The sequence below is a fragment of the Trachymyrmex cornetzi genome, unplaced genomic scaffold (assembly GCF_001594075.2).
Source record: "Trachymyrmex cornetzi isolate Tcor2-1 unplaced genomic scaffold, Tcor1.1 scaffold104, whole genome shotgun sequence".
Classification (NCBI taxonomy): Eukaryota; Metazoa; Arthropoda; class Insecta; order Hymenoptera; family Formicidae; genus Trachymyrmex; species Trachymyrmex cornetzi.
In genome coordinates, this window is record NW_017295587.1 from 319,943 (window position 1) to 336,724 (window position 16,782).

A 16,782-nucleotide genomic window follows, 5' to 3' on the forward strand; every position below is an offset into this window, starting at 1 on the left:
CCTCATCTAATTATTTTTCCATTAATAAAGTTGACCAATCAACATTTCGTGTATAATAATTCACAGACAATTAACTGCATTTTTAGTTTAATTGCAAATAAACGCTGAAAAGGTGCTTATTTGCTATTGCATGTTTCTTTATTCACCTAAGCAACCAGAATAATTTCTGATATTAAATATAAAAACAATATTGTATTGAAATAGAACGTGTCAAGATTTATATTAACAGATATATCTTCAAAAAAAAACTGCAAAAATATTTATTTATACACCTAACAACTCTTATAAATATTTTTTAACAAAAATAAATTAATAAAATAATTTAACATACATTACATTTTTACGTCAATAACTTTGCGAACAATTATTATTCTATTCGTTTCAAAGCAATTCATAAATAAAATCCAATTTATAAAATTGTTTTTTTATTACTTATAAATTTTGTAATGATAACGTACTTATTCCATTAGTAGTCCGGTATTGAATGTAAAAGACAAACGAGATATCGCGAGAGGTACGCGTAGATTTTATCTTCATCCATTAAACCGACTGTGAGCGACGTTCACAGTTTCATATCCGAATCATCGTACTAAAAGGATGTTGCTGTCGTATATCGAGTTTTCCAGTGTCACAAAATTCTGACGTGTGGAAATTCTCACATCGATCGAAAACGTATTGCGTGTTATTTGTACATTTTCTCACAGAAACCCGAGGAGCGCAAAGCCGATATCGCAATACCGAAATCCCCCGATGTACAATGCATAAAGTTCAATTTAGTAGCTTATCTCGCGCGCGAAGTAAGATATATTCTCTTGCTTCTTCTGGAACGACGTGTGTTCTCCAACGAAAAGTGAGTATTGCAATATTCTCGTAATTTCCTTCCTCCTTGTTTTTGCAATGGAAAATTCCCAAGCGGGATTTGTATTGTTACAATTAAGCGTGCAATAAGCCATACTTCATGACGTACGTAATTTCCCTGTTTTGATACTAATTAACTCTCTGTGGAGCTATTTGCTAACCACATTGATATGATATCCATATACTTCCGTATGCTAAAGTATGCAATATAAATACTTTATGCGAATAATATTATTGTATATTTTGTATATGTTTGAATGCCACAAAATATATGATATACATGCAATTTACTTCTTACGTTTTCGAATAATAATTATTCATATTTAATGTAAATTTTATAATAAACAAAGAATATTGATTAATCCCGGAAATAAAAAAAATTTTTTTACTATATATTGGATACCTATTATGTATAGCCTAACATTTCATAAAACAAACCTATGTAACGTATCATTGTGCACCAAATAATCAGATAATCTGCGTGAGTTATGGAAGACTTTTTTTGTATCCGTCCCAGTCAGAAATGATAATGGAATTAACATCGAATCGATGTCGATTCGACGTCGAAAGCTTCAAATCGATATCGATCGACGTCAAATCGATGTCGATTCTATTATCATTTCTGACTGGGGTAGAATGCTGTCGAAAAGTAAACTTTATTTACAAGTGAGCGAGGTCATTGAATGCTAAGTTATGCCTTCAGTGGTTATTAGAAAATCCAATCTATCATAAAAGCTGAGACAAATGGAGTCAAGCTTTAAGCAATTCTGTTCGTTATCAGTTTAGACTTCCTGGTGATTAGTATTGTAAAAGAGTGTGATAAGTAATTTTAATTTTTAAACAGTTTTGTGTGCTATCATTTTTTGTTATTATATATTTTCTTTAAGTGTATGAGGAAATACACACAATTGAACTACATATTCTATATCATTTCAGGATTAAATTTGACAGTGTGTTTATTCTTTCTTTCTTTCTTTCTAAGTTAATAACACTGAATAACAAAAAAATTTTTTTGAGAAACCAGACTAGAATAGGTTCTTATACATTTTTGAATTACTAAATCCAAATTCGTAAATTTGCTACATCACATCCAGGTTTTTAGATAATCGACAAAAATGAAACAAAAAAATATGTAAAAATTGAAACATTTGAGAAAAGAGTAGAAATATGACATTAAAATGTGATCACAAAACTGATTTAAATATATTTTGGTACATTAAACAAAGTGAGAAGAAAAAAGAATTTTATTTTACTATTGTAATATCAGGTATTATGTAGTTTAACCCCGGATCTACAATAGGTGTTTTAAGCTTTAAGCTGTAAGAAATTGATCAATTACAGTCGAATCCGAGAAGAATAAGCGACTGTGATTCGCCCATTTCTTATGGCTTAAGGCTTAAAACCCTATTGTAAATCTGGACTAACACGTCATTAAACACATTGGTGTAAAACACCATTATGCAAATAGTCAGACAATCTACGTGAGTCGTTAAACATCTTTCAAGCTTCGTATTTGAAGATAGTAATCAACTGCAATTGTATCTAATTTTAAAAAGTCAAAAAAACGATGTTTTATTACAATCATATGAAATGACATTTTGTTCCAGAAATACAAATTCTTGATTTAAAACATGCAAATTGTAAATCCAATAACGTTTGTCCAAAGTACTTCAAATCTTGATAAGAGAATCGAAAATCGTGAATTTACTAAAAATCTCTCTCTCTTTCTTTTAAGTGATATATCGTAAAAATTAGAAAATTTTAAATATATAATAGCTTATTTCAGTCCGATATTCAGTATTAGAAAATACCGTGTCACATGAGTAAATGTTTATCTCGTTCGTATAATCTTATTAAATCCGACGGCTTTTGACATGATTAACATCGAATATTTGACTTAAGATTCTCAATTACTTGAACAGGAATCCAATAGCTTATAGCACATATTTTGTGTTGCAATGCAATACATTTTATATTTACAGTACACGTGTGAATTGCTCGAAACAATAACAACAAAATAAATAACGATATTATTGCACAGTTGTTTTAAATTCGTACAAAAATGTAGCTTCTAAATCTGATGTAGCTAAAAATCGTGATAAGAGACTAAGCACAGATCTTCTCAAATCTTTACGCTAATAATGTCATTTTATCTGTTCATCTATAGATAAGGTAAAGTCATGTGACATTAAATAAGTTCATCTATGCAACGGAAATATTATAAGAGATGCGCAGTTATATTTCATCCCCATTTCAATCAGCACCAATCCTTTCATCATTGCATTACTTTCAAATCAATTCACGGAATGTGAACAATTTTGTAACGTGAAATACGATTAAAAATCGCGTCGCGCTTATAAGATGGTTATACAAGATTTAATAAGAAAATTTTTAATAGTGTAATTAATATTGTAAAATTGATGTATACTACGCATTCCGGAATTAAATGTCTTTGCATTTATTGAAAAAATTATTTGAGAAAAGTGCAGGATTTAAATTTTTTTAACTTAAATAGATATACAACAAAGTTATACTTTATGGAACTTATTTTGCGAAAGAGTGAAAATAATAATGGAAGATAAAAGCCAAAGCGAGGTACTCACAATGAAAGAACCAACAAAAATAACAAAGCCTGGCGAATCAACCGACGTCGAACCATTAAAATTGAAAGTATATCAAAAGAGGTGGCTAATGCTGATTATCTACATAATTTATGCTGGAACGAATGGCTCTCAATGGATAGAATACTCGATTATAACCAACATAATTACTAGGTATCATATTTTCTTCAAAATATAAACAACTTTGAATGTAAAAGTATCAATACCCTTTTTTGTGTATTATTTAGGTACTATGGAGTGTCACCGATGATGGTTCACTGGACCTCGATGTCGTTCCTGGCACTTTACGCAACGTTTATATTTCCAGCGTCGTACGTGACAGACAAGTGCGGTCTGCGATGGACCATCATCATAGGCGCCGGTCTCACCTGTCTTGGTTCTTGGATAAAAACATTATCTATTCAACCCGATAGATTCTATCTTACTTTCATTGGTCATTCGATAGTTGCACTCGCGCAGGTTTTAACATCTCTCAATTTACTTCATTAATCTCTAAAAATCTTGAAACTTACAACATTTTCCCTGCTCTTTTTTATTATATTACTATTCTAAATTCTCTGCATTTATTTAGAGAGTAGAAATTACTTAATTTTATATTAGACTATGGTCCTGCCGTTACCAGGACGCTTGGCCGCACAATGGTTTCCCCCTAACCAACTCTCGACTGCCACATCTTTGGGTATTTTTGGCACTCAATTGGGAGTAGCGTTGGGTTTTCTTTTAGGACCTATTATAGTGAAAAATCACAAGAATCTAGATGACATTGGCAAAGATTTGACACATTTATGCTGGATAGTCGCAATCGTCTGTACAATTGCATTCGCTCTTGTGCTTACATGTAAGTTTAACATCTATTACTAATAGAAAGTAATGTTTGAACAAGTAGTAATTTGCTAGATAAGTGATTAATTCTCATCTAAAATGGAAGAGATCTGAGCTGATATGAAAAATGTTTTTGTAATTTCTTTATACTTTTCCAAACATAGGTAACCATTTGTTAACTTAATAAAATAATAAAAGATCGAAATTATATATTTGAATTACATATATTAATATAAAATTTACATTTTTGTGTGTACGTAATGTATTAACTTTTAGTAAATGAGGTTTGAATATGTCCTTTAGACAATCATTCATAATTAGTTAAGGGATAAACCGATGACCAAAATTGTGTACACCAATGCCTACAATGTCTAGTAATGCCCAAGTAATGTCCAAGTAATACCTAAATTTTATGCCCACTAATGTCCTAGTAATACTTACTAAAGCCCGTTAAAGCCCCAGTAAGGCCCATTAATGCTTTAGTAAAACATAATCATACCGCTTATTATAATACATAATTCTATTAAGTAATGCCCCAAATTTGTACACCGTAATGCGCTCCTTGGTATCCGTTAAATCGAAGTATTCTCTTATAAATATCAATTTAAAAAGTTATATATTGCTCAATATATATCTATCAAATTTTTAATATATTCCAATACAGCCGATAACCTACTTTAATTTCAGTCCATTTATCTGGATTTTTATTTTTATTTATCTTAAATAATTACACACAAGAAGAGAAGAGGAAGGAGAAAAATAAATTGCTAAATAATTAAAGATCGCTCACACCTCAGGAAAGATTATCGCATTTTAATCTTCTCAATATGCTTTCAGTATTTCAAAACGAACCTAAACTACCACCGAGTGAGACGCGGGCACTGCAAAAAATGAATCGAACGAAGAAAAGAGAAGAATTCATGGGGCCGATAAAAAGACTATGCAGAAACAAAAACTACATCATGCTCTGTAATTCCTACGGTTTGAACGTCGGCGTGTTAAATGCTGTGTCTACATTGCTGAATCAGATATTCCTCGCCCATTTTGAGGTGAGCAAATAAATCTCGATGCAGCAGATCAAACATAAAATGAGAGAAACTCGAACAAATATTTATAAATTTATGTGAGCAACATTTGAAAATATTTTCATATATGTTTGCAAATATATTTAAAGGGTAAGATATATGTACAATCGCGCATGTGTTTTAGAATGGAGAAGAAGATGCAGGCAGAATTGGCTTAGCCATAATTCTCACTGGTATGGCAGGTTCCGTTAGTTTTGGTATTATCCTTGATAAAACGCATAAATTCAAGTAAGAAAAACATTTGCAATTGTCATAAAAATCCAATTTAAATTTACTGTATCATAAATCATGCATTGGAAACATCAGCTAATAATTTAGATATATATTTTCAATTTTCAGACAAACTGCCGTGACTGTATATTTTCTTACATTTTGTGGTCAAATATTATTTGCGGTCTTTACTTGCATGGGTATAAAATGGATGGTATACGTGTCGGCGATTTTCTTAGGGTAAAATATCGACATTCAAATTTGTGCCCATATTAAAAATATAAATGTTTTAGAAATTATTACGTAATTACGTAAAACGACAGAAGTTGATTTTTTAACGATTTAGTAAACTGTAATTGTTCTCACTATTTTTATTAACATTTAAGGTTCATTTTTCAATGCACATCAATCAAATTGTAATATAAACCAATTGTAGAGTTTTATCATATTTATTTAGAATTTTATATATTTATTAAATTACCTTTTTATTACATTTTATTTGAGATATTTTAAACATTATCTGTCGACAATCTTAGGCGATATCTATTACATTCTATTATTCGTTACAGATACTTTATGTCAGGATATTTAGCAATGGGATATGATTTGTGTACTGAATATACGTATCCAGAGTCGGAACATATATCTGCGGGACTTCTCAATATAACAACCAGTATTTACGGCATTATACTCATTATATTATTAGAATCATTAATGAACACGTACGGCGACATTCCGGTGCATATTGGATTATGCTTGGCTTTGCTGCTCGGTTTTATTTTGACTGCTATAACAAAAGATGAGCAAAGACGACAAGACGCAAGGAAGAAGGCTCAGTACGAAAGAATCGCAAGAAATGAAGTGAACGTCAGTGGCATTCCAGAAATGAATCAACTTACTTATAGTATTAATTAATTGTCACAAATAATCTTATTAAATCTTTTAATACCATAATAGATTTCAAATCCAACATAATTTTATTCATGTTCTAATTTTTATCAATCTTTCACCTCCTAAATAATATACTACCTACAATAAAATGACTAAAAAATTTAATCTCACATCGAGTGCGCAAATGAAAATTACAAGTTGCTTTTTAAGAGAGCTGTATGCGAAATCCTTTTTATTTACAAAAGGAATTCTTGCCAATAATATGGCGCATACTTTAATATTTCCTCTTCTATAAAAAGGAAATAGATATCTCCAACAAAAGATTAACATTATAATATGGCAGAAAAGAGAATTTCATACCACATAATATCATTAACAAAATAATAAACGAGCATTTCATTGCATTGTATATCATTACATAATATACAAAGAATTTTTTTCTTAATATTTTCAATTGCTTGAACAGAAATGCAATAGCATATATTTTATATCGCAATGCATTTTATATTTATACTACACGTGTGAATTGTTCGAAACAACAAAAATAAAATAAATGACTGATATTATCGCACAGTTGTTTTAAAATCGTACAAAAATGTTGCTTCTGAATCTGATGAATATCGTGATAAGAGACTAACACAGATCCTTTTAAATCTTTAAGCTAATAATGTCATTTTATCTGTTCATGTATAGATAAGGTAAATTTGTCATGTGACATTAAACAAGTCTATCTGTGCAACGGAAATATTACAAGACGCGCAGTTACATTGCATCTTAATTTCAATTAGTATCAATTCTTTTATCATTGCGTCACTTTCATATCAATTCAAGAAATATGAAAAATTTTATAGCATGAAATACGATTCTAAATCGCGTCGCTTGCAAGATGGTTATTCAAGATTTAATAAGGAAATCTTTGATAGTGCAATTAAAATTATAAAATTGTATAATTTGATGTATACTACACATTCCGAAATTAAATATCTACACTTACTGAAAAAATAATTTGAGAAAAGTGCAGAATTTAAATTTTTTAACTTATAGATATACATCAAAGTTATATTTAACGGAATTTATTTTACAAAAGAGTGAAAATAATAATGGAAGATAAAAGCCAAAGCGAGGTACTCACAATAAAAGATTCAACAAAAATAACAAAGTCTGACGAATCAACCAACGTCGAACCATTAAAATTGAAAGTGTATAAAAAGAGGTGGCTAATGCTGATCATCTACATGATTTATAATGGAACGAATTCTTCTCAATGGATAGAATACTCGATTATAACCAACGTAGTCACTAAGTACTATATTTTCCTCAAAATAAGAACAATTTTGAATGTAAAAGTGTCAATGCTTATTATGTGTATTATTTAGGTATTATGGAGTGTCTTCGATGATGGTTGACTGGACCTCGATGTTGTTTTTGGCAATTTACGCGGTGTTCATCTTTCCAGCGTCGTACGTGACAGATAAGTGCGGTCTGCGATGGACTATCATCATAGGCGCCGGTCTTAACTGTCTTGGTTCCTGGATAAAAATATTGTCCGTTCAACCCGATAGGTTGTACGTTGTTTTCATTGGTCATTCGATAGTCGCACTTGCGCAGGTGACATCTCTTAAATTACTTGATTAATCTCTAAAAATCTTGATCTTGATATCATTACAACTTTTCTCTACCTCCTTCTTATGATTATGTTGTTACTCTATATTCTCTGTCATATTTATTTAGAAAGTAGTAATTAGTTCATTTTATATATTAGACTTTGGTGCTGCCGTTACCAGGACGCTTGGCCGCGCAATGGTTTCCTTCAACCCAACTTTCAACCGCCACGTCTTTGGGTATTTTTGGCAATCAAGTGGGAATAGCATTGGGTTTTCTTTTAGGGCCTGTAATAGTAAAAAATCATGACAATCTGGATGACATCGGCAAAGATTTGTCACGTTTATGCTGGATAGTTGCAATTATCGGCACAATTGTACTCGCTCTTGTGGTTACATGTAAGTTTAACATCTATTAGAGGAAAGTCACCGATACCGACATACCACTTTGTTTTTAGACAATATTTCTTAAACAAAAGTTAAAAATAAGACTTTAAAAACATAAGTAATAATTAAAAAGTGTTTTTTGTGAGATTGTATAAGCAGTTTTTTTAATACTGTTTGCAATTTTGCAATAATGAATTTTTTCGTAAGATAAGCAAAAATGAGCATTTGACAAAATGGGCTACAAAACCGACACAGTAGGCAGTAATACTACGTATTCCTATTCTTTTACTTTTATAGGAATTATCTGTATAAAATACCTACAATATTTTAGGAAATTACAAGAATTTAAAATGGCATAATATTATCAATAATATAGGCACTATTATTTAAACTACGCAATTTGCAAAAGAAAATTGTAAGAATTTTATTTTCGCATTCGTAGAATTCGTTTTTAGCTGATTTGATATAGAAACAAGCCACAAATACACGAATTATGAGTTTATATTTCTTTAATTAGCTAAACAGATTATGGTTTTATTAATATTAATAAAGTGCAATAGTTAATTTCTGAGAAATAAGGGAGTGTCACTTTAGAAGACTTATGTCAGTATCGGCGACTTTCCTCTACTAACAGAACAAATACTTTGCTAATATAAGTGATTAATTCTTATCTGAAATGGAAGAGAATCTGAGCTGATATAAAAAATATTTTTGCAATTTCTTTATACTTTTCCACAAATAGGTAATCATCTTTAACTTTAACTTAATAAAATAATAAAAAATCAAAATTATATATATGAATTATATATATTAATATAAAATTTACATTTTTGTGTGCGTAATGTGTTCACTTTTTGTAAATAATGATTGAACGTGTCTTTTAGACAATCATTCATAATCAGTAGCCGTTAACCCGAAGTATTCCCTTATAAATATCACACACACACACACACACAATTTAAAAATCTATCCTTTTTTCAATATATCTATCAACTTTTTAACGTAGACCAATATTCCAATACAGCCGATAATTTACATTAATCTCAGAACCTTTATCCGAGTTTTTATTTTTATTTATCTTAGGTATCCACACACAAGGAAAGGAGAAGAGGGGGGGAAGAAAAATAAACCGTTAAATAATTAAAGATAACTCACACCCCAGGAAAGATTATCATAATTTAATCGTCTCAATATGCTTTCATATTAGTATTTCAGAACGAACCTGAACTACCACCGAGTGAGACGCGGGCACTACAAAAAATGAATCGGACGGAGAAAAAAGAGGAATTCGTGGAGCCGATTAAAAGGCTTTGCAGAAATAAAAACTATATCATGCTCTGTAATTCCTATGGTTTGAATATCGGCGTGTTAAATGCTGTGTCTACATTGCTGAATCAAATATTTCTCGCACATTTTGAGGTGAGCAAATAAATCTCGATGTAGCAGATCAAACATAAAATGACAGAAATTCGAACAAATATTTATAAATTTATGTCAGCAACATCTGAAAATATTTTCATATATTTTTGCAAATATATCTAAAGAGCAAAATATATTTACGATCGTACATGAGTTTTAGAATGGAGAAGAAGATGCAGGCAGAATTGGCTTAGCCTTAACTCTCACCGGTATGGCCGGTTCTGTTAGTTTTGGTTTCATCCTTGATAAAACGCATAAATTCAAGTAAGAAAAACATTTGCAATTATCATAAAAATCTAAATTTATTTTATTTTATCATAAAATTTAAATTTATTTTATCATAAATCATGCATTGAAAACATCAGCTAATAATTTAGATATATTTTCAATTTTCAGACAAACTGCCGTGACTGTATATTTTCTTACATTTTGTGGTCAAATATTATTTGCGGTCTTTACTTGCATGGGTATAAAATGGATGGTATACGTGTCGGCGACTTTCTTAGGGTAACATATCGACATTCAAATTTGTGCCCATAAAAATATTAATGCTTCAAAAATGTATTACGACAATTACGAAAAACAATAGAAGTTTATTTTTTAACAATTTAGTAAATTGTAATTGTTGTTCTTACTGTTTTTATTAATGTTGAAGTTCTCTTTTCAATGCATATCAATCAAATTGTGATATAAAGTAATTGTAGAGTTTTATCATATTTATTTGTTTCTTTTCAATATATTCTATTTGATAATTATTTTAAATATTATCTGTCAAAAATCTTAGATAATATTTATTACATTTTATTATTCGTTACAGATACTTTATGTCAGGATATCTAGCTATGGGATATGATTTATGCACCGAATATACGTATCCAGAGTCGGAAAATATACCTGCGGGACTTCTCTACGTAACATCCAACATTTACGGCATTATACTCATTATATCGTTAGAATCATTAATGAACACGTACGGCGACATTCCGGTGCACATCGGATTATGCTTGGCTTTGTTCCTTGGTTTCATTTTGACCGCTATAACAAAAGACGAGCAGAGACGACAAGATGCGAGGAAGAAAGCTCAATACGAAGAAATCGCGAGAATTGAAAAGAACGATGACGTTCCAGAAACGAATCAACTTACTTATAGCATTACTTAATTGTCACAAATAATCTTATTAAATTTTTCAATACTAATCAATTTTTTGAAATCAATATGATCTTATTTATGTGCTAAGTTTTATTGATGTTTCATGTTCTAATAGTATATTACCTACAATAAAATGACAAAAAAAAAATTAATCTCGCATTACGTGAGCAGATGAAAATTACACGGTGCCTTTTAAGAAAACTGTATGTTAAATCTTTTTTTTTTTACAAAAGAAACTCTTGCCAACAAGTAATATGGCGCATACTTTGATATTGTCTTTTCTATAAAAAGGAAATAGATTTCTTCTACAAGATTATCTTTATAGTATGGCAAAAAAACGAATTTAACACAATATACTATCATTAACGAAATAATCAAGAGAATCTTGAGTGACATTTAAAATAAACACATGAAAATTCTCTTTTTTTATAAAATATTATTCATCATCAATTTTTTAGTCTTCGCTTTTATTTAATTGTTCTTATTATTTTGGTATAATATTTCGTTTCACGCATTGAGAGGTAAACTATTTGTAACTATAATTAAATATTATTATAATTATGATTACAACTACTATGATGTTAGTAATAATAACTGTATAGTTCTATCAATCAATATATATATATATATATATATATATATACAGTTGACAACCAGAAATGGCAATATAATTATAATTATTATAATCATAAAAATAATTAAAATTACCATGAAAAAGAATTTAAATAACTACAATTATATAGTCATAACGGCTCATTGCGTGATTTACTAAGAACTTTTCTCTTAATATGCTCAATTGCTTGAACAAAAATGCAATAGCACACATATTATGCCACAATTTAATGAACTTTAATTTATACTATGCGTGTAAATTGTTCAGTCATATAAATGAAATAACGCATGCTATTGCATAGCTGTTTTAAAATCGTACAAAATTTCAGCTTCTGAATCTGATAAAAATCCTGTTAAGATGAAGTACAGATCTTTTTAAATCTTTACGCTAATATTATCATTTTATTTGTTCATGTACAGATAAGGTAAGTTTATCGATATTAAACGGGTCTATCTGTACATCGGAAATATTACACGACGCGCAGTTACATTTCATCTCAATTTCAATCAACACCAATCCTTTTATCGTTGCGTCATTTTCAAACCAATTCGCGAAATGTAAAAAATTGTGTAACGTGAAATACAATCCTAAATCGCATCGCCTATAAGATTATTATTTAAGATATGATAAGAAAATCTTTCAAAGTGTAATTATAATGTTATAAAATTGTACAATTTGATTTGATGCTAAGAACTCCGGAATTAAATATCATTGCACTTATTGAACAAATATTTTAAGAAAAGTGTATGATTGAATATTCTTTCAACTTAAAGAAACATACATCAAAGATATAGTTTACGAAACTTATTTTGCAAAAGAGTAAAAATAACAATGATGGAAGATATAAGCCAAAGTGAGGTACTCACAATAAAAGATCCAATAAAAATAATAAAGTCTGGCGAACTAACCGACGTCGAACCATTAAAATTGAAAGTGTATAAAAAGAGGTGGCTAATGCTAATCATCTATATGATTTATTCTGGATCAAATTCTTGTCAATGGATACAATACTCGATTGTAACCAATGTAGTTACTAGGTATGTAGGTATCACATTTTCTTCAAAATATGAACAATTTTGAACAGAAAAGTTTCAATGCCCCTTTTTGTATTATTTAGATATTATGGAGTGTCTTCGATGATGGTTAATTGGACCTCGATGTTATACATGGCATTTTATGCGACGTTTATATTTCCAGCGTCGTACATGACAGACAAGTGCGGTCTGCGGTGGACCACCATCATAGGTGCCAGTATTAACTGTCTGGGTGCCTGGATAAAAACGTTTTCCATTCAACCCGATAGATTTTACGTTGTTTTCATTGGTCAATCGATAGTCGCACTCGCGCAGGTTACATCTAATATATTTTATTAATCTCTAAAAATCTTGATATCGTTATAACTTTTCCCCATCATCCTTTTTATGGTTATATTATTGTATTATTCTATATTATATGCCATGTTCATTTTTTAGAGAGTAGTAATTAGTTCATTTTATATATTAGACTTTGGTGCTGCCGTTACCAGGACGCTTGGCCGCGCAATGGTTTCCTCCTACCCAACTCTCGACAGCCACGTCTTTGGGTATTTTTGGCAGTCAATTGGGAGTAGCGTTGGGTTTTCTTTTAGGGCCTATGATAGTGAAAAATCATAACAATTTGGATGACATCGGCAAAGATTTGTCACGTTTATGCTGGATGGTCGCAATCGTCAGCACAATTGCATTCGCTCTCATGCTTACATGTAAGTTCATCATCTATTACTAATGGAACAAGTAATATTTTATCAATATAAGTGTTTAATTCTCACGTAAAATTAAGCAGAACTGATATGAATAACGTTCTCCTAGTTTCTTTATATTCTCCCACACAGGAAATCATTCTTTAACTTAATAAAATAATGAAGAACCGAAATTATATGTTTGTATTGCACATATTAATATAAAATTTATATTTTTATGTACGCAATGTTAACTTTGGTAAATGCGATTTGAATGTGTCTTTTAGACAATCATTTATAAGTTATGTTAAATCGAAGCAATGTCTTATAAATATTAATTTTGAAAAACTATCTTTCTCTTCAATATATCTATCAAATTATTAACGTACTTAAATTTTCTAATAGAACTAATGACCATTTTAGGTCTCGTTCCCTTTGTCCAGGTTTTTACTTTTATTTTTCATAGCTACGCAGTGAACACAAGTTACATATAACGTACCTGTTAAATGTAATTTTTTACTCAATAATATAACTGTAATATAATACACGTGTTACATTACAGTTATATTGCGGAGTGAAAATTACGTCTAACTGGTACGTTACATGTAATTTTGTGTTCACTGGGTAACTACACACACAAGCAGAAGAGAAGAGGAAGAAGAACAATAAACCGCGAAATAATTAAAGATCCCTCATATCCCAGAAAGATTATCACGTTTTAATTTTCTCACTGTGCTTACGTACCAGTATTTCAGAACGAACCGAAACTACCGCCGAGCGAAACGCGGGCATTGCAAAAAATGAATCGGACGAAGAAAAGAGAGGAATTCATGGAGCCGATTAAAAGGCTCTACAAAAACAAAAACTTCATTATGCTCTGTAATTCCTATGGTTTGAATATCGGCGTGTTCAGTGTTGTGTCTACATTACTCAATCAGATATTCCTCGCACACTTTGAGGTGAGCAAATGAATCTCGATGCGGCAGATTAAACATGATTAAAAAAAAAAGAAATTTGGAAAAATATTTATAAATTGATGTCAGCAATATCTAAATATATATTTATATATATTTTTGTACATGTATCTAAAGACAAGATGTATGTGTATTATACCAAATGTGTTTTAGAATGGAGAAGAAGATGCAGGTAGAATTGGGTTAGCCATAATTCTTACCGGTATGGTCGGTTCTGTTAGTTTTGGTATCATCCTTGATAAAACGCATAAATACAAGTAAGAAAAACATTTGCAACTGTCTCAAAAAATTTAAATGTAAATTTAAATTTAATTTTTCCAAATTATATATATTTCCTATTTAATTGTATATTTCCCAATTTAAATTTACTTTATCCTAAATAATACGCTGGAAACATTGGCAACGATTTATATTTTCAATTTTCAGACAAACTGCCGTGACTGTATATTTTCTTACATTTTGTGGTCAAATATTATTTACGGTGTTCACTTGCATGGGTATAAAATGGATGGTATACGTGTCGGCGATTTTCTTAGGGTAACATTTTAACATTCATATTTATGACCATGTTAAAAATATTAGTATTTCAAAAATGTATTGTGTAAAACGATAAAAGTTAATCTTTTAACAATTTAGTAAAATGTAATTGTTGCTCTCACTATTTTTATTAACGTTTAAGATCTTTTTTCAATATATGTATATCAAACAAATTATGGAATTGTGAAAAAAACAATTGTAGAGTTTAAAATCATATTCATTTAGGACCTTTTTATTACATTTTATTTGATATATTTTAAACGTTATCTGTCAAAAGTCTTAGGGGATTTATTACATTCTGTTATACGTTATAGATACTTTATGTCGGGATATCTGGCAATGGGATTTGATTTGTGCGCTGAATTTACGTATCCAGAATCGGAAAATATACCTGCAGGATTTCTCAACATAACAACCAGTATTTACGGCATTATACTCATTATATTATTAGAATCATTAATGAACACGTACGGCGACATTCCGGTGCACATTGGATTATGCTTGGCTTTGCTACTCGGTTTCATTTTAACCGCTATAACAAAAGACGAGCAGAGACGACAAGACGCGAGAAAAAAGGCTCAATATGAAGGAATTGCTAGAATTGAAAAGCAAGCCGATGGCGTTCCAGAAATGACTCAACTAACTTATAGCATTTCTTAATTGTTACAAATAATCTTATTAAATCTTTCAATGCTAATAAATTTTGGAACCAATATCGTTTTATTCATGTTCTAATTTTTATCAATGTTTCCTAAATAATATATTACACACAATAAAATAGTTAAAAAGATTCATCTCACAATATGTGCGCAAATGAAAATTACACATTGCTTTTTAAAAAAACCGTATGTTAAATCTTCTTTTTTTTACAAAAGGAACTCTTTGCCAATAAGTAATATGGCATACCTTCATATTACCTCTACCATAAAACGGAATGAGATTTTTCCAAGAAGATTGACTTTACAATATGGTAGAAAAAAAAATTTAACGCCACATAATAACATTAACAAAATAATCAACGTTTCTTGCATAACATTGAAATTAAAACTTGACAATTTATCGTTTTAGAAATTATAAATGATCATCAATTCATTTTGACTTTTATTTAATTGTACTTAACATTTTGGTATAATATTTCATTTTACGCATTGAGAGAAAAACTGTTTGATATTTGTAAATATAATTATTACTATAAATACGATTCTGACTGTCATAGTATTTAGTCAGGCCCGTCCAATTTCCAGAGTCAAAACGCGAAGTCAACGGTGCAAAAAAATCCAATATAGGATTTCAAGGACTGTAAAGTGTTGATAAGCGTCTCATATTCAGATGCATATCAATACTTTACAGTCCCCGAAGTCTTATCTACATTGAATTTATTCCGTCGTTGGCTTTGCGTTTTGGTTCTGGAACTAAAATTGGATAAGCCTGATATTAGTAATAGTATAATCTATACGTATAATCGTTTCAACCGATATATATAGTTGACAACCGAGAATTACTATAATTCTAGTTATTATAAGCATAAAAATGGTTAAATTTACCATAAAAACAATTTAAATAGCTATAATTATATACACTCGTATCAGCTCTTTGCATGATTTATATCAAACTTTTGTTTCCACACACACAACACACATATTCCCAATTGCTTGAACAGAAATGCAATAGCACACATTTTATGTCGCAATATAATGCAATTTATATTTACACTATACGTGTGTAAATTATTCAATACCACAAGAATAAATAACGCACAATATCGCTTTTATTGTTTTAAAAACAAAAAAAAGTGCTGCTTCTGAATCTGATAAAAATTGTGATAAGACTACGTATAGATCTTCTTAAATCTGCAAGCTAATAATGTTACTTTATTTGTTCATGTATAGATAAGGTA

General features: G+C 30.0%; 3 protein-coding genes across 4 annotated transcripts; all 3 read left to right on the forward strand.

The window, feature by feature from the left end:
- The first annotated feature begins 3,128 nt into the window (after window positions 1-3,128).
- Window positions 3,129-6,562, forward strand: LOC108759146 (feline leukemia virus subgroup C receptor-related protein 2). Of its 2 annotated transcripts, XM_018504467.1 has the most exons (8): window positions 3,129-3,257; window positions 3,374-3,632; window positions 3,707-3,938; window positions 4,080-4,317; window positions 5,139-5,350; window positions 5,511-5,614; window positions 5,726-5,836; window positions 6,166-6,562. In XM_018504467.1, the coding sequence occupies exons 2-8, from the start codon at window positions 3,430-3,432 to the stop codon at window positions 6,509-6,511; spliced, it is 1,446 nt and encodes a 481-aa protein (XP_018359969.1). In that variant the 5' UTR covers window positions 3,129-3,257; window positions 3,374-3,429; the 3' UTR covers window positions 6,512-6,562. The 2 variants fall into 2 exon arrangements, with proteins under 2 accessions (XP_018359969.1, XP_018359967.1); XM_018504465.1 differs by lacking the exon at window positions 3,129-3,257 and having other exon boundaries at window positions 3,274-3,632.
- Window positions 6,563-7,434: 872 nt separating this feature from the next.
- On the forward strand, window positions 7,435-11,144 carry LOC108759156 (feline leukemia virus subgroup C receptor-related protein 2). The gene is made up of 7 exons (XM_018504472.1): window positions 7,435-7,790; window positions 7,864-8,095; window positions 8,250-8,487; window positions 9,683-9,894; window positions 10,055-10,158; window positions 10,291-10,401; window positions 10,712-11,144. Exons 1-7 carry the CDS (start codon window positions 7,588-7,590, stop codon window positions 11,052-11,054), a joined length of 1,443 nt encoding a protein of 480 aa, XP_018359974.1. The 5' UTR covers window positions 7,435-7,587; the 3' UTR covers window positions 11,055-11,144.
- A 1,315-nt stretch (window positions 11,145-12,459) lies between these two features.
- LOC108759141 (feline leukemia virus subgroup C receptor-related protein 2) lies at window positions 12,460-15,589 on the forward strand. The gene is made up of 7 exons (XM_018504459.1): window positions 12,460-12,694; window positions 12,775-13,006; window positions 13,161-13,398; window positions 14,122-14,333; window positions 14,502-14,605; window positions 14,775-14,885; window positions 15,200-15,589. Exons 1-7 carry the CDS (start codon window positions 12,489-12,491, stop codon window positions 15,543-15,545), a joined length of 1,449 nt encoding a protein of 482 aa, XP_018359961.1. The 5' UTR covers window positions 12,460-12,488; the 3' UTR covers window positions 15,546-15,589.
- The last annotated feature ends 1,193 nt before the right edge of the window (window positions 15,590-16,782 follow it).

Coding starts and splice junctions, on each gene's coding strand:
- LOC108759156 (XM_018504472.1), top strand. CDS start 7,588: ATGGAAGATAAAAGCCAAAGCGAGGTACTCACAATAAAAGATTCAACA. Junction 7,791..7,863: donor ATAACCAACGTAGTCACTAA/GTACTATATTTT, acceptor TGTATTATTTAG/GTATTATGGAGTGTCTTCGA. Junction 10,402..10,711: donor GTGTCGGCGACTTTCTTAGG/GTAACATATCGA, acceptor TATTCGTTACAG/ATACTTTATGTCAGGATATC.
- LOC108759141 (XM_018504459.1), top strand. CDS start 12,489: ATGATGGAAGATATAAGCCAAAGTGAGGTACTCACAATAAAAGATCCA. Junction 12,695..12,774: donor GTAACCAATGTAGTTACTAG/GTATGTAGGTAT, acceptor TGTATTATTTAG/ATATTATGGAGTGTCTTCGA. Junction 14,334..14,501: donor TATTCCTCGCACACTTTGAG/GTGAGCAAATGA, acceptor AATGTGTTTTAG/AATGGAGAAGAAGATGCAGG.
- LOC108759146 (XM_018504467.1), top strand. CDS start 3,430: ATGGAAGATAAAAGCCAAAGCGAGGTACTCACAATGAAAGAACCAACA. Junction 3,939..4,079: donor CGATAGTTGCACTCGCGCAG/GTTTTAACATCT, acceptor ATTTTATATTAG/ACTATGGTCCTGCCGTTACC. Junction 4,318..5,138: donor ATTCGCTCTTGTGCTTACAT/GTAAGTTTAACA, acceptor ATATGCTTTCAG/TATTTCAAAACGAACCTAAA.